At 37.8% G+C, this 24,093-nt stretch overlaps 1 protein-coding gene across 1 annotated transcript; it reads left to right on the top strand.

Moving 5' to 3' along the window:
* Positions 1-1,020: 1,020 nt before the first annotated feature.
* LOC127254542 (protein PAM71-homolog, chloroplastic) lies at positions 1,021-22,553 on the top strand. The gene is made up of 10 exons (XM_051279697.1): positions 1,021-1,645; positions 2,633-2,789; positions 3,702-3,888; positions 4,530-4,577; positions 5,895-5,991; positions 6,134-6,297; positions 6,540-6,605; positions 21,866-21,916; positions 22,006-22,110; positions 22,189-22,553. The coding sequence occupies exons 1-10, from the start codon at positions 1,495-1,497 to the stop codon at positions 22,252-22,254; spliced, it is 1,092 nt and encodes a 363-aa protein (XP_051135654.1). The 5' UTR covers positions 1,021-1,494; the 3' UTR covers positions 22,255-22,553.
* Positions 22,554-24,093: the final 1,540 nt, after the last annotated feature.

The following is a 24,093-nucleotide window of genomic DNA, read 5'->3' as shown; positions in this document are numbered from 1 at the left end:
TACACAACACATACATAGGCTTGTGTGTATATAATAAATAATATATTATCACAAAAGTTCAGATAATAAAATTGTTTAACAAACTTAGCTCTGTTGCAAAAAGTTGTAATGTTTAGGGCAACTTCCACATATCTTCCTAATTCTATATTCATATTGGTATTTACTCCCTATACATTAATTTTATGTTCTTTACTCCCTATTTTTTCAAATTTATTCTTTTTCACTCCCTATTAATGTAAAAACCCTATAGTACCCTTATTTAATTTTTTTTTATCATTTTTCTTCTATTTTTTCAACTACATTGTAATTTTTATAATTTATTTCTATTTTTTATTAATTTAAATATAAAAAAAAATGACAACAACAAAAATAATAATTGCCAAGAAATAATAATAATAATAATAAAATATATAATATAAAAGTACTCACAACTCTTACATTATAATTATATAAAATATTTATAAGAAAAATATTGATTTCAATTATATATAAGTATGAGTGACATAATAAATAAGCTGAAAATAATGAATTTTTATTTGAAAAAATATTTTTCTATTATAAAAATTAATATATTGTAATAAATCCTCCAAAAATTATTGAGTCATAAGTACATAGATTCTATATACAAAAAATTATTTATATAAAATAAATAGATTTGTTCCATAGATAAACAAATAATATAATTAAATATTATTTACCTAAGGGTTTTGGATTATATTTGGTGGATAAAAATATAAATAAAATGTTATTTAGAGGGTAAAATGAGTAAAAATGTGTAATAATTACAAACATGAAATAATGTGGAATAAATATGGAGCTAAATAAAAAATTATATGAATAGAAATTTATAAAAAAAATAATTTAAAAATTGAGGATTTGAGCAGAATTAACCCTAATGCTAACCAACGAACACAAAACTTATTTGATTCAGCTGGTTAATTACTTGCATGTAATTTTCATTCATTTACATAAATCGCTTTTATTTCTCGTAACACAACCGCCAAAGTAGTTTCCCGAATACCAGAAACATCCATAGGACAGGAATTGCACGAAGCACGCATGCCTGCCTGGGAGTGGGAGTAGCCACAGAATCTGATCACATCTAATCGCCTTCTTTCTCACTCTCCCCACTTCATCGATATCGCTTGCTCTGCTCTGCTCTTCTTCCCACTTTCCCAACCTCGATTGAGATGGGATGCAAGATTTTCTAGAAAACAGGAATCTATTATCAGCTGCACTGCACTTCTTCTCCATCGCCATTTTCTTCCCAAACTAACTTCGTCTTGGTGGTGGGGTGGCCTTCTTCCTCTCCTCTCTGTCTTCGCCTTCTTCTTTCTCGTCCATGGAAATCCTCACTAAAGATACGTAGAAAGGGAAACCACACACTCCAAAGTAGGGGCAAGTTCAACAGCATACTAAATAGGCTAGATTTGGGTGTTCTACAATTCTACCTCAACCAAACCCACCCACCCCGAGATTATCTGCGGCTTCAGAATGCAAGTCCTGGCTTTTCAGAGGCCTCAGGTTTTAGGGACGTCGGAAAAGGGCGCCATGACTAACACTTCCCCAGTTTCTGCTTTGATTTCTTCTCTGCCCTTCTCTCCTCTCTCGCCCAGAAGAGTTTTTGCACCATTTTCGTCTTCGCGTGAGTTCTTTAATTATGCTGTTTGTTGACTCTTCTTTGGAAGCTTATTGCGATGCTGGATGAAATAATTGCATTTTTCTTGTTTTGAAAAGATTTAGGGTTTAATTTCCATCTTGCGATTCTTTCGGAGTTTATTCGATATGTTACTGCACGATATTTGTTCTGTTATTTTGCATTTAGCTTGGCATATTTTTGTAGGAAGCATTTGAATCTTGATGATGAGAAGACTGCAATGCATATTGTTTTATTTGCTTTAACTGCAATTTAGGCTTCTCTGACGAGCTGACAATCAATCAATGGGTTGGGGTATTCTTCTTTGGACTGCATTCAAATGAGAAAAGAAGGAAGTGATGTGGACATGTATTGATAATGTTTTGTGATGTTCCCTTCTCATGGAGTGTTTTCTACACAATATGACCAATATTGAGCGGGTTGAATTTGATTAAAGATCATCTCACATCTTTGTACTTCAAAATACATGTTTGTATTCGCCTATTAATACACTCACTCGAGAGGCAGGTGTAATGGTTTTTCAGCAGTTGGAAGTGAAATTTGCCCTATGTCTAACACTAGGCATTTGGCTTTTTATTTTTGTTTATTGGGTTCATATATAGCTCTTTGGATGGAGGGATTGGAGGGAAGAGAAAGCTTATAGGAAAGTTTCTTGGGTTTGATATTTTTAAATGGGAAGAAGATGATAGGTTTGGTTCTTCCTTGTCTTGTAACAACACTTTCTACCCAGTTTTCCAAAAGAAAGTACTTTCGGTTTCAATGTGAAAGTACCAATGTGAATGTTTTATTTCATTTGCTTGGTGACACTCATGTTACCTATGAATGGAAATATACCTTCCCGGTTTCCTTTGTTTCTATTCCTAGCCTGGCAAGCTGAAATATAAATGACGATACCTTTTGTTTTAGCTATACCACATTTTGTTATAATTGATCTTTTTAGGGCAAAGGTGATGACAATTTGGTTGTACTCATCAGGATGCAAGAAAACATCCATGTTGAGTATGCACAGAAGAAAAATCAAAGCAAATGCGTCTAACATTGGCACAGGATCTGGTGGGTATGATGAAAGACATGAAAATGAGAGTCAGAGTTTCTCTCTCAATGAACAGCACAGTGATGCTTCTTTAAAAAGGTTACATTGAAAGATATGCTTAATACAATGTATGTATAGTTTTTTGAAATACATGCTTTATAAAGCATTGAGCTTTAACAGTTGGATGCATCCTTTGTGTGGTACTTGGCATAAGGATACAAATTGATATGGATTTTCTGTGGTGATTCATCAATTATCAGTACCAAATCTAGGAAAAGACTTTAAAAAAAGCAGTTTAAAGTCTACGTGACTATGGTAGGAAATGTGTGTAAAATTGCAAATGCATAGACACAGTGCCATCTTCAACTTTTTAAAGACAGTATTCTTATCAAATTGATTAGACTACCATTTGATTGCAGGGAATAGTTTCATAATATACTTTTCTCCTATTATTTTAGTAACACATCAGAATCTTCTTTTTACCTATTATTTTAGTTACACATCACAACATTTTCTTGCTATTTTCTCCTCCATATGGAATTCATATTGTAGAGTTTAATCTTTGCTCTTACCTGTTTTGTAGTGTGCAATTAGTCTCAGATTAGTGTATCTTTTCATATAGTGTCTTATCTTTGTCCATCATGCTTGAAAGGTTATAATATATCATCTATGGAGTGAAGCATTTTCTGTACCATACCCACCTCAGCCAACTGACCCCCAAACCCCTCTTCATCCCCCGAGGAAAAAGAAAAGAAAAGAAACAAGTTATTAACTACAAGAGTCCAAACCTAAGATATCGGTTTAAATTTTATTTGGCATTGTTTTAAGGTAATATAAAAAAATTTGAACTGAAATTTAACCATCTGAGATTCTGATAGGTATACCTTTCTTCTTATTTTTGGAATGTGCAGTAGCACCTTATATTTTCTCGCACATGTCTCAGTTTTTCAAAGATGGCAAGATTATGTGTGCTGGGCTCTCCCTGACTCATTATTTCACTTCTCATGGCAGTGACTCTGAGCGATCTCCTAATCGAATTCCTTATCCTTTCTCTATAGTTCTTGTGCTGGGTGCATGTGCTTTGACATGTTTATTGGTAATCATCATCAAAGGGCCTTCATCACTCTTGCCTGCACTTGCAAAATCGGGGTTCACTGCTGCATTCTCTTTGATATTTGTTTCTGAAATCGGAGACAAGGTAAGATATCTTGGAAAATGGCTTGTAAAATGTTTATTAGCATTTGCATACTTGCACCCAAGTTGATGGATATTTTTTTGATCTTTAATTTAAGAGTCCAACAATTATCTTCTTCGAACCATATTCTTAGTTGCTTTGGAACTGGATTTAAGTTACACAATCCTTGCAGTCACAATCTGAAACTTTCCATAAAGATTTCTTTGATTATCAATTTATTCTGTTTAACCAAGCCATTATGGAGCTATCTGGAAAATATAAATGGCAAGGAAATCATAGTATATTCTTCTTATTAACTAGTTATCATTGTGCAAACCAATGAAATCTTGCAGCTGTTTTGAGTCTAGGACCCTGTCTACATGGGTCTATAACAAGACAGAAAAGTTACTCACATTTTCTCATCTGTAAAGAACCTTAACTGCATTGTAACCTGAATGCTGTGTCTCAAACTAATCATGTTTCTCGAAGTTGATTCACTGGATCATCACTATCCAAGAGCCTTTCAGAATATGCACACGAATGCTTATGCTCTTCTAAATAAAGTATGCAAGTGTGATATTATATTCATGCATTTTAGTTTCTAGCTTGTGATTTAAGTTTTTCCCAACTTTAAAATTAGCTAAAGTATTCTGTTAATTTAACAGACTTTCTTCATTGCTGCGCTCTTGGCAATGCAATACGATAAACTGCTGGTATGATCTCTCTCCACTGGCTTGATGTGTGTGTTTTGTTGCATGGATTATAAGTTTATTCTTCTCTTGGTTAATCTTCAAGTTTTTGCTTCTGCCACTTTGGTAGATAATTTATATATCAATGAAGGGCCATGCGTAGTTTGATCTGGAGAATGATCTTTTTGCACTCTACTATGATCAGTAATAAGAATGAATGCATATGCTGTGAATTGAAGAGATGATGATTTGCTAATGAGTGGGAAATTTGACTAATATAAAGAAGTGACAAGAATGACTTAGAAATATGCTTGATAGTTGCTGTATCAACCAAATTCAAATATCAAATGAAGATCCTTGGATCCATCTTTGGATAAGTTTCTTGAAAACTCTGATCAACTAGTTCAGTAAGAATTTAAGATGCACGATATGATGTAAACTTGATGTAGGGATGTGAACTATGAAAAGAATCGAATGTGAATAATCACCTACTCATGATCACTGTCAAGAGAATTTGATTTTCTCAGTCAACTGTTACTCACCTCTAAAAAATAAGTGAACCAGAAATATTAGCAGCTCACATTTTAATTTCTAGTGTATCGCATTTATCAAAGTCTACCAGTGATGATGTGAGCTGGATTATGATGTCGATCCTATCTTTTTTATTTTAATGGTTAGTGAATTATAATACCAAATTGTTAAAAAGTGCATTAGCACTTATAAATGAGCTGGATTGCATCAATAAAAATTGGGCAAAAGTGAACAAATAGAGGAATTAATATATTAAAAATATATAATGATCTCATACCCACTAAACATTTTAGGTTTAATTCAACTTGGTATTGAAGGAGGTATCTCGTGTTCAAATATCGACTGTTGCTCATTTGTGAAAAACTGTTTCACGCAAAGTTATGAGGTTCATCACAGGATGGTGGCAAATGGAAAGAATTGATCTGTAAATAAATTGAAAACAGTACACACACACACACCCCTCAACAAATTTAAACTTTTGCATTAAGAAATCATTCAACAATGATGGCTGAAGATAAATCAAGTATGATAAGATAATCTTAAATTTTGTACATTCAACTGACAAGTTATACATGAAGTATCACTTGTTAAGGTTGCAGTAACTTATCCTTGTCTTTCTCAACCTTCGTAATTTTTATTTTTTAGTAGTTTGCAACTTATCGGATCAGTTTGGTTATGTTATATGTCACAAGATTCACTCTTATTTCCATGATGCCCCTTTTCTTTATGTCACTGGTTTTACGCCAATATCAGAAGTTATTTTGATGTCAACAAATGGGAAATGCTCTTACTTTTGCTTCTCATGGACAGGTACTTTTGGGATCAATGGCTGCCCTATCTCTCATGACAGTCCTTTCTGTTGTAATTGGTCTAATATTTCATTCTGTCCCTTCTCAATTTCAAACAAGTAATCGACAATTCATTTAACGATTTTCATATGCTTGATTTATTTATTTATTTATTTTGAACAGTCTTAAATTCTACACTACAAAACTCTCTTTTTAGCTAAACTAGTTCTCTATCCTCTTTATTTGTAAATTCTGTGGCAGCTTTGCCTATTGGAGAATATGCAGCTGTTACCCTTCTCATGTTCTTTGGTCTTAAATCAATAAAAGATGCATGGGACCTTCCATCAACAGCTGCTAAAGGCGGCTCTATGACCAACCGTGAATCTGATGAATTTGCTGAAGCTGAGGAACTTGTAAAGGAAAAGGTCATCATTTTCAAAAGCGTTATGCTAACGTTTTGTTATCAATGAGCTTTTCCCTTTAATTTGCTGAAGCTGAGGAACTTGTAAAGGAAAAGGTCATCATTTTCAAAAGCGTTATGCTAACGTTTTGTTATCAATGAGCTTTTCCCTTTAATTTTCATTTTTCTATCCACATTTGTATTTTTACCTGTTATCATCTTTTATTGGGTGTAAACATTGGATTTTAATTATCAATGCTCTCACAGGTGTCTAAACGGCTTTCAAATCCGCTCGAAGTTATTTGGAAGTCATTCAGCCTCGTATTTTTTGCTGTAAGTTTTTCTTATGTTGGTATTTATGTTACAACTTATTTATAGAGTAAATTATAAATTACTCATGAAATGTGAAATATGAAATATTTAGAGAAACCTTCCTTTGAGAAAAAGCCCCGCTGAGAAGCCTCATTGGGGAGATAGATGTACTCCCTGTCTGGGCTTTTTATGCCACATTGCTTGGACATAAATATTAGGAAATAATAGTATTTTAATGTAAAAGTGGGGTACGTAAAAAGTAAAGTGGGGTATTACAGGAAATTTATTAATAAATTAATAAAGAGAAGTGTGGGATAAGTAGTAAAAGTAGTGATAAATTGGTTATTATTTGTTAAGTAGGGCTAATGAAATTGTGGATGTATAAAGTTTAAAGGAATTATACATAAGTTTGGACAACTAAAAAGACGAAATATGGCTTAATTATCCTGGACGAAGAGAGTATTATTTTATGAAAAACAATGGCGTGTTCTATAGAGCTTGGAGGCTCTTTTTAAGAGCAAGAGGAGAAAAGGAGAAAAAGGGGGGAAAATCACAGCTATGCGTACGATTCTCATTTTCTCATCAATTTGAAAAGTGTTGTGTGAAGGTAAAGATTACACATCGACTATGCAAGAATATTTGCACAAAGATTAGACAAGATGAAAAGGCACAAAGATCAAGAGGCATTCTGTACACTCCAAAAAATTAACCGGGCCGGCCCAAGATGGCGCAGCCCAAAGTCCCGAGAGGGCCCAGCCTAGAGAAAAGCCCAGATCAATAGACAAGCCCGCGGTCAATAAGTAAACGGATAAGGCATATTTTGAAAATAAGATGAGGTTAGAGAGGTTGGAGAAAAATAAGGGATAAGAATCTTATCCAAACAAGATTAGGGAAATAAAAGCGGAAGGAGCTAAAGGACGCTAGGGATCATCAATCATCGTCTTCTGCATTAATTTTTCCTCTTTTTAATTCCTGCATTCTTTTTGAGATTGTTACAGTTTTCTCCTGCTAATTCTAATTCAATTTCCAATGTTCATCCTTCTCTTACCTTCTTTCTTCGTCAATTTTTTTCGGTTATCGCGAGATAGCCTGGATCATTTCTTAAGGAGGCTGGGGAACCTTACGATTAAATCAATTCCGACAGGCTTTTTCGATTAAGCCGTTGGTGATGATTTTTTTATGACAACAGATTGGCACGCCTGGTGGGACACCAACGTCTCGCAACTTTTGCATGCAACTTCGAAAGAGAAAACTGACGCCGCCGACGACCATAGAGATGTCAGAAAAAAAAAGAAACCGTCGGCGATTCGTCATCGCATCCAGCGCAAGAGGCTGCTCCACGAGATGAAGCCTCTGTAGCAGCTGGGAGGTCCGATCCCATCATCAGCCTCCCGACCAATGTTCTCCGTGAACAAATTCGCAAAGAAATTCAATCTTCTCTCCACGAATCCGCTCTGGAACTGTTCAAATATATTACTGACGTACTCAAGCCAGCCATACGAATGGAATTCGCACTGCTCAGGAAGAAGGAAACTCGAAAAGGCAAGGCTCCCGTGATTGGCCTCAATCTGCCCGAAATCTGGCTGAATCCCATCATACTCGGCTAACTCTGGGGCAGCTTCTCAGGCGCTCAGCTATGGTCACGTCACGATCCTTGGCAAGAACGGATCTAGAGAGCCTCCAGCCACCGTCCGGAATCTCGGAGAATTCAGCGCAACGACGGCAGACCTTTGCCGGGCCGTCCCAAGCAGGAGGGTTTGGCATGACTTTCGGGTCGGTACCATCTGCCCCGTCTAGGCACCCGTGTTCTTCGTCGACTGGATTTTTGTTGAACGCTTCGCCTCCCGCTCCGACACTCCAGGGATATCCAGCGGCTAGACAGGGAACCGGTAACCTCGGGGGGGGGGGGGGGGCAGGGCTGCCAGCGATCCCAGCGCCTTCGTTTGCTCCAGCCTTTTCGAGGACAGCCTGAGGGTTAGGGGAGATTGCCCCGGCCGCATCCCATTGCGCTGGGAGGCAGGTTCGCACCGTAGAAAGTCCGTTTGTCGCTGGTTCCGGGACGCAGCGAAATTTCGAATTCGCTGCCCAGGCAGCCCCCGGTAATCTCCCGGCACAGCAGACTCCGGCGGTAAGAGAAGCCGTGGAAGCCCCTAGATTTCGCCTCCCGCCACGGGAACCGATCTTCCAGGCTCCTCCGCAGCCGACGATCTGGAATCCGCCACCCATCCAAGCACCTCCAGAGTAGCTTGGGGGGCAGGCAGAAGTAATGCCGCCGCCGCTCCTGAACCCTCAGACGATCGAGGATGTAATACGGAGGATTTACGGTGGTCCTATCCGGTTACTGCCCAGGCCTCATTACCAACGGCTTTTTCCAGGATATATCTCTTTGGATCACCCGTTACCTCGCAACGCTTGAATCCCCGAGTTTGCATTGTCTTTAGAGGAGGATTTCCGCTCCACGATCGAGCACATTAGCCGATTTACGACTCAATGCGGAGCAGAGTACGGGAATAACGACCGGTACAAACTTTTCAATTTTTCTCTGTCCCTTACAGGCCCTGCATTTTCCTGGTATACCTCATTACCCCCGAATTCTATCCGCACTTGGGCGGATATGGAAAGAGCCTTTCACGAGCAATTTTTCAGTCCGTTTCCAGAAGTGACCGTCTCGGACTTGACCAACTTACGTCAGCGGAGTCAAACAAAGGCTCATCCAGAGCCCTCGTTCGATCGTACATCTCCATTCTCCGAGCAGTCCTGGAATCAAGACTCGTAGCCACCCTTGCCAACTCCGGTGGGATCTCTCTCAGTCGCTCCTCAATTCTGCTCAATTCGGCCCGTAGAGCTTCTTCTTCGGCGCAAAGGCCCTCTATATACGTTGTCTCATCTTCGGCGCGCTGCTTCTCATATAGAAAGTTTTGAGCGCAGACCGGCTCTTCTGCTTCCAAGGCCGCCTTTTCTGCTTCCAAGACCGCCAATTCTTTGAGTTTGCTGTCATTCGTATTGCGGACACCCTGCAACATCTTTAGGCGCCCAGAAGTTTCACCCAAGTGGTCCGCAAGATCCTCTAACTGTTTACGACAAGGTAGGCCAAACGAAAAGGAGGCAGCCACGGTCAGAAAAGACGCCTGCAGGTTGTCCAAGACATTTGAATTCTCTGGCAAGGCGGACTGATAGGCTGGAAGGGACAGAGGCATCACTAACAAGGCCTTAGGCGAAATATGCCTCCACGTCGGCAGGGACTACCTTTGGGACCGAATGAGCGATTGGAGAGGTGGACGTCTAGACATTCTCGGGCCTGATCGAGACAGGGGAGTGAATCCGGGCCGAGTGAACCGCCTCTTCCGGAGTCGTAGGTCCGTGCGAAACCTACATGCTTACACCAGATTAGAACAGTTCACAGAAGCAAACCTGTGTCTACCTTTAAGTGCTTACCTGGAAGGACGATGGAGAGGAGACAGATCGCTCCGCCGACTTGACGGCGGCTTTAGAGCCTATTCCCACGTGGAAAACCTACCAAGCGAAACCTATCAGGACGCTTCCCATACATAAGCACAAAACAAAAAAAAAAAAAAGGAGAGATGAAGCATACCAGAGCAGGAGACGCCCAGGAAGGTGATTCTGCCGTCGGGGCGATAGAAGATACGGGTGTGGCCCTCTTGGGAGGAACCTGTAAAATTTTAGCGATGATAAGAACCTCTTTTCGTAAGGAAAACTTGTTTTCAAAATACCTGAGAGGAAGGTGGCGACGGAGCTGGCCGTTTGGCAGGACGCTTCGGCTGCGAGTTAGGCACGGCCGGTTTTGAGATTAGCCTTCGAGAACATCGAATGACAGATAGTGGTGCGGATCGGACGCTTATCATCGGAGGTGTGCGTGTGATAGAAAAAAAAAGGGATCGGTCATTCATGTCTCCGGATTATGCATTCCGCAATAGAAATTGAATAGAATACCTATGGCCGAGGACACAAACACTTCCTCTACCTCATCGGAGATAGCGGAAGACGATCCCTCGCCACTCGAACATCCATCAACCGGTTTAACTAGAGATAATCGAAGTGCCGCCACGTTCGAGTAAACCAAAAACTTAGCCCACCAGTCGTTGAAAGAAGGCAACGCACTCGGAGCAGCAGCATAAGGCGAGTGCAACAATTCTTCAATGTCACGGATATTAGAACGCCAATCGTCGACAAGAGCCGACCCTAAATTTTGACCCGAACCTATGGGGGGCGGTAGGAGAAAACCAAACAAGAGGATCCCTTGAACTAGGCCAAATTGGCGCGCACAGTACCGAGGTTGATAAACCTCTCCAAGCAATGGATTGTATCGGGAGCCCACGGACAACCCCCAGAGCAAAATTCGAGCGGTCAGGCACTTGTTCCAGCACATGGAATCAGGGGGGTCGGTAGTTATGGAGACAGAAGCATCAAGAGGTGCAAAGAAACCGGACAAAGGGCATAATTCGGCCAAGGATCGATTAGTCTCGTGTATGAGGGAATAGGTGATCGAATGGAGATCGCTTTGAACAGAAGGATACGACGCCAGATGAGGACCCAAAACTGTGAGCGGACTGATGGGGAGTTCGGGGCGCGGGCTAATTAGATTCGGAAAATATAGCTGCGCCCATAACTCAAGAAACCATAGAGGACCCGCTGCCACTGGTTCGCTGGAGGAGGACACAGAAAGCTTCCCTAGAAATTCGTTTATACCATGATATAGCAAACCCAGGAAGTACGAGGCTAAGTCTATCTCTGCCCCTGACATAAGAACATGTACAATCGGCTCCACCTCCCGGACGAACCCTTTCGAACCGCAACAAACGAAATACTTACTAAACCAATACATAAGGGAAACATTGTGTTCCAAAGGATCAACGGAACCAGAAAGCATATTGGATGCAAGGAACTGACTTACAGTGGTGTTGCTGTCATAGGGGACGAGAATCGGTAATCGATCGGGCTTATACAATGGGGACAGAGGAGGCTCTACCCCTTTCGAAGGGAGATCTTAAATCGCTACCACATCCAACACAGTCGGGGCCAAGATCTCGAAGGGGAATACAAATGCGTTTATACTAGGGCTCCAGAAACACAGAAGGGACTTGACCATAAGATTATCGTGAGGGTTAAAATCAGTACATACAGACAGCATGTCCCAAATGTCCCAAGTTCGCCATTGCACCCCGAATACAGGATCTAATCTAGCCTTCCAAGATTTAAATTCCGAAATACCACTAGGGAGACGAAATATACGGGAAGGGAACACGTTGAGATCGAACCAAGATTGGGCTAGCAAGAGCTTACCCCCACTGAGGGCATCGAAGGAACCCTCAGGCAACTCGTTTCGGTCTTTTGCGAAGGGCGCGAGCCCAAATCGAGTTCCGTCGGACGGCGAGGTCGGTCTCCCGGAGCGCGTCAGGGGAGGATGACCAGCCTGGGGCCCGATTTTGGCCTAGACATCGGAGATTCCCTCGTGGTGAGAAAACCACCGATGACCCTTGAAGTTGCTCTCCGCCGCTGGTCGCCGAGAATGTCGCCGGATCGCCTCGCTGGAGTACGCCCGGAAACCACAGTGTTTCGTCTTAGGAATGGAAGAAGCGAACTCGCCGACGACGAAGTGGAGCCAAAGTGAAGAAGGAAAAAGGCGAGGGTTTTTCTTTTCGTGACTGGGAGAGGCGAAAGTAAGGTTATTACATATCAGGAGGCACAAATGAAGATTCCAGGAGACCGAAAGACGAGATAGGCGCTGACACGATCAAGCGTGCGAATCCAGATTTGTAAAGTGAAGATTTTACAAAATTATCAGGGTACCAAATTAATTTTACCCATATAATTTTGTGGGAGACATTTGTACACTACAAAAAATCAACCGGGCTGGCCCAAGACGGCGCAGCCAAAGTCCCGAGAGGGCCCGGCCTAGAGAAAGGCCCAGATCAATAGACAAGCCCGACGTTAACAAGTAAACGGATAAGGCATATTTTGAAAATAAGAAGAAGTTGGAGAGATTGAAGAAAAATAAGGGATAAGAATTTTATCCGAACAAGATTAAGGAAATAAAAGCAGAAGGAGCTAAAGGACGCCAGGGATCATCAATCAACGTGTTCTTTTTTATTCTTGCATTCTTTTTCAGACTGTTAATGTTTTTTCCTTCTAATTCTAATTCAATTTCCAGTGTTCATCCTTGCCTTATCTTCTTTCTTTGTCAATTTTTTTCGGTTATCGCGAGATAGCCCAGATCCTTTCTTGAGGAGGTCGGGGAATCCTACGATTAAATCAATTCCGACAGGCTTTTCCAATTAAGCCATTGATGGTGATTTTTTGACGACAACACATTCCTATTTTATTTTAGCTTTCCTAAGGTTCCTTAACTGCAGTCTGAAGGTAAGCCTCCTCTCGAGGATAAATTGATCTGACATTTTGGTATTTTGGGGGCTGAGAAGAACAGGTGCTAAGAAGAACAATCTACATGTCATTTCTAGCTATATTTTCAAGACAGCTTGGAAGGGTGCTGTAATCCAACCACAATTCTTTGGAGATGATTTTGTTTGCATCTGTAGATATATATATTTTGTTATTAGTGTCCTGGGTGTTTAGCTATAATCAGTCGAAAAGTTTAGAAAAATCTTGGATCTGCGGGATTTTTGAAAATAGCTCATTGATGATTTCGGAAGGACGAAGAGGGACCTGACATGTTTTCATACTTTGAGAAGATTCTCTGCTGCAATCACTTAATCTTGTCCTTCCAAGTGAAATTACTTGAGCTGTCCTGCCAGAATTGTTTATCCTCATTGAAAGTCCAATAATGTTTCATCTGGCATATTTGTGTTGGAAGTAACTTAGTAATAGTTGACTGTGTGTTGTATAGTTGTCTTTCTAAAGTTGGGGAGAAATATTTAAGATTATTGCTAAGAAATAAGCAAAGAGTGGAGTGAATGATTCCCAAATGCATTTCTAAAATTTTGATAGGTATATATACTAGTAAACCTTGAGTGTCTCCCTTTGGAAAGGGGTATTTCAATAGTTTCTTATGGGTTTGTGTATAAGGTTTTATTTTTTTCCTCCCAATTTTTAATATTCAAGGTGGCAATTTTCCTTTAGGTCCAACAATCACTATTCATTAAGTCTCACTGCCAATTACTATTTCACTTCAAAACATAATGAAAAATGAAAAAGAATAATCCGTGTTAAATGGAAATAACCTCTTATTTCCTATTTTGGCATATGGGACCGCGAACAAGTGCAGGAGAAAAACTCACACACAACAAATCCAATCGCAATAAACAAAAGCGATCAAATTCATCAATTTGGTTACAGGCTATAAAAAAATCAAAGGCTACATGTGGCCATAGATTAACAATCATCTCTTCTAACCAAAATCAAGGTAAAAACAACAAATATACAACAATCATCAAACATCAGCATAATAACACCTTTTTCTCATCTTCTCCTTTCTTTTGCGCCATATTTCTCCCCCTTCCTAGCACAAGATGCAAACAGATCAGTCAAAAGCTTCGTCCTTAGACTCTACAAAGGCCGGGCCCTTTAGAATGAGATTTATAGCATAGGCGAGCTTCCAACGATGTTCGGCCAATGTCGTCTTAATGTTAGGTTGTTCGTTCATCACTTTCCGAAAGCGCCTGCGTGCCTCAAGTAGTTGATTGGCCAAATTCATGGGGTCGGTTTTGTTAGTCGAAAATATTATTTAAAATCGAGATGCTCAATTCGAAATCAGATAACAGTTTTGATTAAGAACAAATTCGAGTTTCGTGTTGCACACGATCTCCTTGAAGCAAATTCGGCCTGCCACCGATTGTTTCCCAGGATAAATCAATTACGGATTGACGATCCTACCACGAACCGAACAAAGAAAATTTTAGGAAGTTTTTGGAGAAAACTGAAAAGAAAAAGCCGAAAAACCAGAGAGTAAGGGTGTAGGAATTGATTCAAGATATGTGGATTGTTGGCTAAGTTCTTTAATTTAAGAAGAGGAGGATTGAAAATATCACGTGGGGCCACTAAGACCGTAAGTGCCTCCATACATTGCAATGTTTGTTGCAACAATTTTGCTTCATCCAATTAAATTTGAAACTGTCAAAATAAATTAATCAGATAAAGTAAAATTTTAAATGAATTTGATTTTTTTCTGCGATTAGACCCGGCCCACGAGCCCCACGGCCCCAAGGCCCAAGGCTCAAACTTGACTATATATATATATATATATGCCCAATCTTAAGCCCAAACCCAAGCCAATATCATATCCAATTCAATCCCAATTGAACAATAAATGGGACTAAGTAGAGGAGGTAGTTTGTTTTTTCTTCCTATGTGGGACAAGACCAATATTGTACTTTTCTTCTCTTTCACACACCAATAATCCCCCACATGAAAGAGGAAATGACATTTACTCGATGAAAGATGAGCGAATTCTGCGCAGGATAAGTAGGTTTTCTGTTGAACTTTCCTTGAGCAGTAAGTAGGTTTACCAATTGTCCAGTGGATACGTTGTCCTTGAACTGTTTAATTTCTTAGTAAATAAACTACATACCGGCACATAATCCACATTCCTAGTTCAGTTCTCATTGTTTGGTCCATTTTGGCTATTGAATCCGTCCTGGTTCTGCAAGAGTTTCTAAAAAACTGAGCCTGTACAGTTGGCACATAGGTGATTTCTGTAAGTTTTCCAAGTGACACGACACTTCACTTAGTGATCATCAAAGCAGTTATCTGCTATCCTACTTACTCTATCACTGTCGGGTTGAGGCTTTTAGCCACCAAAGTAACACACATAAGTCTTATAAGCAGGTTGTCCTATTGAACTTAGTTTTTAAGATCTCTAATATTTTTAGGTTGGGTTTTCCTTTATAAGACTTATATTTCAACAGGCTTAACCCCCATTCCTCTAGTCCATTTGTACACTGCATCACGATTTAACCATTTGGTTAGCGGATCTGCTAGGTTATCTTTTGACGCAACATGGTCTATCGAAATAACCTAGTTGTGATTAGTTGCCTTATGGAATTATGTCGACGGCGAATGTGTCGACTCTTTCTATTGTACATTGTACTCTCTCCTCTGCCAATAGCATATTTACTATCGCACTAAAGGATTATGGAAAAGACAGGTTTGTCCCACTCTGAAATGTCCTCGAGAAAGTGGCGAATCCATTCCGCCTCTTCTCCAGCTTTATCCAATGCAATGAGCTCAGATTCCATTGTGAATTTGACAATAATTGAATGTTTTGAGGATTTCCAAGAGATTGCTGCACCCGCTAGTTTAAACACAAATTCATTAGTTGATCTCGAATTGAGAGTATCAGATACAGCTGGATGTCTGCTATAGTGCAGCCGTAATCTCGAGTGTAAAGTAAGTACCTAAGTACACGAACTATGGCTTTCCAATGCTCGCGACTAGGATTACTCGTAAACTTACTCAGCTTGCTTATAGCATAAGCTATGTCAGGTCTAGTGCAACTCATCAGGTACATCAAGCTTCCAATTATCCGAGTGTATTTGATATGGGTTACACCCTCTCCACGATTCTTGGATAAATGGATACATGTGTCCAATGAAGTTCTCGCTATTCCTGTATCATCCTTATTGAATATGTCGAGGATTTTGTCTACATAATGAGTTTGATTCAAAATTAGACCATTTCCGGTTCTGTTGATCTTAATTCCTAAGATCACATCAATGAAACCCATGTCCTTCATGTCAAATTTAGAATTTAACATGTCTTTGGTAGACTTAACGATATATTCGTTGCTACAAATGATAAGCATATCGTCTACGTAAAGGCATATTATCACATAACTTGACTCAGTCCAGTGAAGTTCTTGCTATTCCTGTATCATCGTTATTGAATATTTCGAGGATTTTGTCTACATAATGAGTTTGACTCAAAATTAGACTATTTCCGGTTCTGTTGATCTTAATTCCTAAGATCACATCAATGAGACCCATGTCCTTCATGTCAAATCTAGAATTCAACATGTCTTTGGTAGACTTAAAGATATATTCGTTGCTACAAATGATAAGTATATCGTCTACGTAAAGGCATATTATCACATAACTTGACTCAGTCCAGTGAAGTTCTCGCTATTCCTGTATCATCCTTATAGAATATTTCGAGGATTTTGTCTACATAATGAGTTTGACTCAAAATTAGACCATTTCCGGTTCTGGTGATCTTAATTCCTAAGATCACATCAATGAGACCCATGTCCTTCATGTCAAATCTAGAATTTAACATGTCTTTGGTAGACTTAACGATATATTCGTTGCTACAAATGAGAAGTATATCGTCTACGTAAAGGTATATTATCACATAACTTGACTCAGTGGTTTTTATGTATATACATTTATCACATTCATTGATTCTTAAACCACTATTCATAATGGTATGATCATATTTTTCATGCCATTTCTTTGGAGCTTGTTTAACTTCTGGTTGTTCCCTGGAGATCTCTTCATGGAGATCTTCATTTAAGTGAAACTGTGAAAATAAATTAATCAAATAAAGTAGAATTTTGAATTAATTGGATTTTTTTCTGCAATTAGGCCCGGCCCACGAGCCCCAAGGCCTGCTCTTACTATATATATATATATATATGTCCAATCTCAAGCCCAAGTCATAGCCCAAACCCAAGCCAATATCATATCCAATCCAATCTAAATTGAACAATAAATGGGACTAAGTACATATAAGGAAATGGTGGTTTGTTTATTCTTCTCATGTGGGACAAGACCAATATTTTAGTCTTCTCCTCTTTCACACACCAACAGGTTCCTTATATCATAATGCAATTTTTCTAGGTTGGTTTTCGTAACAAATTTGGTGGTGTGACATTCTTCCTCGTCAAGCTTGGGAAGAATTCCATGATGATTGGGCAGGATGTTGTGATGATAAAAAGCACAACTAGTTGATGCTTTTACCTTAGTGACAATGTTGTAAGTTGGAGTTCTAAAAAATAGAGTTAAATTGCCTTATAAACAGTTTGAGGACCAATCATAGCAAATAATTTGAGAACCTGAAGTTTAATGGGTTTTGTAATAGATTAGCAATTAAATATGAGTATTCGGCACCTAAAATACTATAACAAAATAGTGTAGTGGAAAGGAAGAACAGAACCTTCCAAGAGATACAAGATCGATGATATATACAAAAAGAATTGCAAAGTTCTTGTGGGCTGAGGTTGTTAACACAGTGTTGTTTCTTATTTTCACACATTTGGGTGCAAATGCCTACATTTTGAAGGATCTGGATCAATTGCACAAGTTTGATACACGTATGGATTATGGTATTTTTCTTGATTATTCTCATAATTCAAGGGCTTATAGAGGTTACAACAGTCGAACCAAGACGGTGATGGAGTCAGTTAATGTGGTATTTGATGATGCCAATTCGGAGAAGAAATCAATACATCCAAATGATGATAATGATGTTTCCCCTACTCCAATGATTCAGAACCCTTCACAAGCTCAGAATGCTTGTGAAGATCTTAATGACCAACCTCTGAATGTTACAGACCATACAACTGAAAGTTCGATCAGAACCAGAGTGCTCCACTGATGTTACTGCAACAAACTAACAACCTGCTGAAACAAAATCTGATGTAGAAGTAAGAAAGTATAGTTCCAAGATCCCACAAAATCATCCAATAGATGTAGTTTTTGGTGATCCAAACGTTGGACGTGTTACTAGAGGTAAACAAATTGATTTCAAAGACTTATCTGGAATGAATTGTTTGGTTTCTACCTTTGGACCAAAGACAGTAGACGAGGTGCTAAAGGATGAATACTGGATCAATGATATGCAAGATGAATTGAATAAGTTTGAAAGGAATAGTGTATGGACACTGGTGTGGAGACCTGATGATTGCAATGTGATTGGCAATATTACTCAAAACAATGCCAAATTAGTAGCTTAAGGGTACACTTAGAGCAAAGGAATTGGTTACGATGAAACGTTCACACCTGTTGCTCGGATTGAAACTGTAAGGCTGCTGTTGTCCATTCCATAGTGTCTTGGTTTTACTTTTCACCCAATGGATGTGAAAACATCATTTCTCAATGGATGGATCAAGGAAGAAATCTATGTTGAGCAACCTAAAGAATTTCAAGACCCGTTCCATCCGGATCATGTGTATCGATTGAAGAAGGCCAAGTGCCAAGGGCTTGGTATGAAAGGTTTTCTAACTTCTTGCTGGAAAAGGAATATGTTCAAACATTTTTATCAAGCACAAAGGGAAGAAGCTGATGATTGCCCAAGCGTATATTGAGGACATTGTATTCGGATCCACTACTGAATCAATGAGGAAGGAATTTGGAAATTCATGAATTCAGAATTCGAGATGAGCATGATTGGCATGAGGATGAAGAAATTATCACACTCACCCATAACTCTCTTATAAGTTGTGATTATCTCAAAATTGTCTCTTTGCATGCATCATTGGTCTTGCAATCTTTCATAAGGCTCTATTGTTCCTTTCCACTACACCATTTTCTTGTGGTGTTTTAGGGGTCGGAACTCATGCTTGATTCCCAATCCATTACAGATGCCATTAAGTTCCTGGTTTTCAAATTCTTTGTCATGATCGGTCCTCAGATTATTGATAAGGCAATCGGATTCTTCTTTTTATAACTTTAACTTATCAGATTGTCACTCTGGTAGAAGAATCGATCGGTTGTACTTTTCCTCTCATCACAACATCTTGCGTAAACATCATAGGATTCTTTCTAAACTTGAGGAGGAAGTGTGTCACACAGTCAAGTTTGTTCCGAAGACTAACCTAGAAAAACTGCCTAATGATCTTAAAGAATCGACTCCATGAATTTGGCCAGTCACATAGGCTCTTTCGGAAAGTAATGAATGAAGATCTTGACATCAAGATGACGTTCCAAGCATCGTCGGAAGCTCGCCCGTGCTATGAATTTCATTTCCAAGGGCCCAACCTCTGTAGAGTCCAATCGTTTTGGAATCCTATGCCACGAAAGGGGAGAAATATGACGCATGACAAGAGGGAGATAAGAAAGGGGTGTTGTTGTTCTGCTGCTGTTTGATAATTGTTGTTTGCTCTTTTTGCCTTCAATTCGGTTAATAGAGTTAGTTGTTAATCTGTCGTAGTTACAACCATCCCATTTTGTAAAGCTGCATGTTGCCTTTGCTTTTTTATGTTCTGTAACCAAATTGATGAATTTTTCCGCTTTGGTTTATCGCGGTTTGATTGGTTGTTTGAGAGTTTTTCTTTTATATTTGTTCGTGGTTCCATATGCCAAAAAGTGGGAGAATGTTAAATGGAAATAACCCCTTATTTTCTATTTTGTCGTATGGACAAACCTACTTCACCCTTGCTTGCCAGTTTAGCACAAAAACAACTATTGCCTTTTTATTGTTGCAGACTTGTCTAGATGGTTCATGGGTAGTCCACTTGTCTCATTTCATTTGATACATACAAGAGACAAAATGAATTGTTTGAGTTAGTCAAAATGTTGCCAAATGTGCTGAGAAATACCCTATACCGCTTTGGTGCAAAGGTAATTAATGGGATCATTCCCTAAGGTCAACAATGGGGCTGTTTAATCAGCTTGGGACATTGTTGATGAGAGTGCATGTTGAAACTCTAATTTTCTAGAGAGAGAAATTACTTTCGAGTTGTTAACCTTTTCCTTCACATTCTCCATGTTCTAAAGAAGTTTTTATATTTAAACTCGCTGGAGGAGTTACTGGAGGAAGGAGTTTATGGAAATCCAATCGGAGTTGGCAACTAGTTCTTGAGCTGCATTATTCTTAGTTAGTTGAAAGCTGCTGGTGTTATTAGGGTCTAGTAATGACCAATTACCTGTGCAACTTTTGCAACGTAAGCTATGAGAGAGGAAATAAGTTGAATGAGTGATTGGTTGTTAAGTGTTGTAATCAATATAGATTATAGTGAATTTACTCCTGAATTGGTATCTCTCATATGTAGGTTTGTTATAACTTAATTATGTAGGTTGGTTATAACTTAATTGGGTCAACAAACTCTTGTGTCATTTATTGTTTTGGTGTATTTGTATTTATTTTTCTAACACTGAGTTGCAATTACTATGAGTTTAACACGCTGTAACTTTCTTGTTTCTTCAAATTTCACTGCTATGCATTTACTCCGGGAGTTAGCCCTTATTTGCAAGTTCGTGAGTAGTCCGAACCCTTCATCCAACAATCCCGACTAAACAAAACCCTATCTAATTGTATTTATCCATTTATAATTCATTTATTAGTTTTATAATGAGTAAGTTGCCCCTCTCTTAACCTTGCATAATGTAAGATACTCTTTTAGTGTTTGAAGTTTTTTTACTATATTTGTGATAATTTTTATCTAAAGCATTTTGTTTTCTTGAAATTTCACATGCAACCGATTGTATTAATTTATTTGCTTGTTGGTTGGTTTGTTTCATTTTTGTCTTGTTTTGCCTTTTTTAAAAAATAATTTATATTGAAAATTATTGTTAGACTATAATATTTGAAACTATAGCCATTTGAAGTGATTTCATTCCATTCATCTTTTTCCATTTATTTAAGATTCACGTAGGTGTTTGTTTGGGGGTTTTGATTTGAATTGTAAAATTTTGAATTTGAATAATTGTTCAATGTGATAATTACGAATTGATGCAATATGTATAAAAAAGATATTTGATTTGTTGTTTTTGGAGAAAAAATTGAAATTGTATAAATTAAATAAAATTAGCCGAGCAAACACACCTATATATCCCATTGTTCTTTGCATTTATCGGTTCTATACCTTTATCACTTTATTTTCTTATTCGTATATTCATTCTTTTACTAGTTTATTCCGTTCATTTACACCAACAATGGTATTGTAGAATTAATATAATGAGAATCACGTTTGCAAGTATTTGTTGGCACAGAGCTTCACTTTCCCAATTATTTAATGAACTTTCTTTATATTTATTGTGTTTGAGTCCTTGTTAAAGTTACTGATATAATGGTGAAATCATTATCCAACGACAGTCCTGATGACTGTGAAATGATATTCTTAAGGGAGAAAAATGCTGAATTATAATTGAGCCCCTACCAATCAAGCTACTAGGATTGTGCTCTCATTACTGTCAACTATGATAGGTCTAAGTTGAATACTCTTACATAAGTTGCTTTTGAACCTTTGACTTACTGACACTTGCGAGTGAGATAATAGTCAGAAAATCTTCGAGCTACCACAGAACCATGTTTGTTGAATTTTCATGTTCCAAAAATGGAACCTCTTATTTACCATTTTCAATTTCTTTTAGGAATGGGGAGACCGATCAATGCTGGCAACAATAGCTCTTGGAGCCGCACAGGTATCATTTTGGGAAGCCAACAAATGCCTTGAATGACTATGTTTGAAGCTCCCATCGAACATTTTTTGTTAATTCTTTTTAATGTACAGTCGGCATGGGGAGTGGCGAGTGGAGCCATTGTGGGTCACCTGCTTGCTACATCCATTGCAATACTAGGGGGCGCATTGCTCGCCAACTACATATCTGAAAAACTGGTATGAAATGTCCCCGAAACATTAACTACCCCTTCCCTCTTTTTCATCCTCCTATCTTAATCTTTGTTCTTGATTCAGGTTGGATACATTGGTGGAGGTTTATTCCTAGTTTTTGCCATCGCCACATTTTTCGGAGTGTTCTAGCCAGCTGTAGCATTCGGCCATATAATTTTTCGGTGAAACCAAACTTTGGAGTGGAGGAGCTATTGAATATGATAAAGTGATAGAATTCTTGTTGTAACCTGAATTTCTCGATTCTTTATTTTTAGACCTAAATTTATTTATGCGGATGAATTAAATGGTGCGTTTAGGGTGACCTGAGCTGATATGATCCTGATGTATTTATTGCTCAAAAAGCATTGATTTTATTTGTAAAGACACTTCTGTAAGATACTTTAATTGGTGTTGCACTCCATCCAATCCAATCGTGTAAGTTATGTTAATTTCCACATTTTCTATCAGGCGGCCGCTGCGTGCGGACTTTGATCGGGCATGGCCGGTATTATCCAATCAGCGTTGTAATCGCAGACAACGTAGCACAGCACCATACGAGTACTCACTTTTACCTATCCAAGAGCATCCACATAAGAGAAATTTATTAGGGTGTGTTTGTTTCGGGGTTTGGATTTTGAATTGAGATTTGAATAGTAAAAATTTTGAATTTAAATAGTTGTACGATGTGATATAAATAAGTGTTGAAGTGATGTTTTGAATGTAAAATTGATTTTTAGTATAATATAAATTTTAGGTGGGAAATAAGATGAACAGTGAAAATTAAATCTAATCTCCCAGACAAACACACTCTGAGAGTTTATCTCTATTTTCACGTATTGTCTCACTTTCCACCTCAACAAAAAATTTTATATATATATATATATATATATTTATATTTATGTCAACATAATTTATTTTAAAATTAAATTTAAACAGAAATATATTAATATATACTCCCTCCGTTCTAAATAATATTTAGGTAAAGTATAATTAGTAAGTTACTAAGAAGTGTATTAGTAAAAATAATTATTATATACTAAAAATGATTATAGATTAAAATTAAGATAACTAAATAGTTTAATTAAAATTAAAAAAAATTAAAAAAAAAATAGAGACAAAATTAGATGGGACTAGGGAATATCATTTTGTAGAAAATAAAATTTTATATGATACAATAATATAAAAAATAAATCAAATTATTATCAATAAATAAAAACAAAATTTGAGAGTGTTTTTGAGCTGCTCTCGCAGCAACCGCAAAAGTTATTTTATTTTATTTTTTTAACTCTCTGAAATGCCACAATGTAAAAGTCATGCAGGAGACAGGGGGTTTATCCTAATAGGAGAAACTAGCGATGTGAACGCCGGCTTCAGGGTTTTTCTCAAGAGAAATCCTCATTCTCTTATGCGGCTTACATTGTGGCATTTTTAAGAATTAAAAATAAAATAAAATAACTTTTGGGGTTGCTGCACGGAGCAACACAAAAACACTCTCAAATTTTTTGTTTTTATTTATTTTTTATATTATTATATTATAAAAAATTTATTTTTTACAAAATGATATATATTCATATATTTTTATTTAAATTTATTTTTACAATAAATTTTATTGATATAAATATGTATATGTAATTTTTTATTAAGTTAAAAAGTGAGATAATGTGGAAGTCGAGGAAAATTCTTGATGAATTTCTCTAACGTGGATGCTCTAAGAACCTTAACATGGTGATGCGGCAAACCACCTCATTTATTTTAATTAAAAAAAATGGAATATAACAATTTTAATTTCTCTCTTTCATCTGAGGAAAAAAAAAATATGTATTTTTTTATGTTTTTATTTTAGTATACATATTGTATTTAATAATGTTTGATGTATTTTTTTCAATAAACAAAAAGTAAAATTCAAAGATATGTATCCTTAAATTTGATTAATTAGTACCTGAGATTAGGAATCTCTAAACATTATACTGTACATAAGAAAATTAACTG

This window comes from Andrographis paniculata, unplaced genomic scaffold (assembly GCF_009805555.1).
Source record: "Andrographis paniculata isolate CXL003 unplaced genomic scaffold, ASM980555v1 Contig52END, whole genome shotgun sequence".
NCBI lineage: Eukaryota > Viridiplantae > Streptophyta > Magnoliopsida > Lamiales > Acanthaceae > Andrographis > Andrographis paniculata.
The sequence above is the reverse complement of the archived record's forward strand: the minus strand, read 5'-3'. Positions and strand labels throughout refer to the sequence as shown.

Coding starts and splice junctions, on each gene's coding strand:
- LOC127254542 (XM_051279697.1), top strand. CDS start 1,495: ATGCAAGTCCTGGCTTTTCAGAGGCCTCAGGTTTTAGGGACGTCGGAA. Junction 1,646..2,632: donor TGCACCATTTTCGTCTTCGC/GTGAGTTCTTTA, acceptor TGTACTCATCAG/GATGCAAGAAAACATCCATG. Junction 6,606..21,865: donor TCAGCCTCGTATTTTTTGCT/GTAAGTTTTTCT, acceptor AATTTCTTTTAG/GAATGGGGAGACCGATCAAT.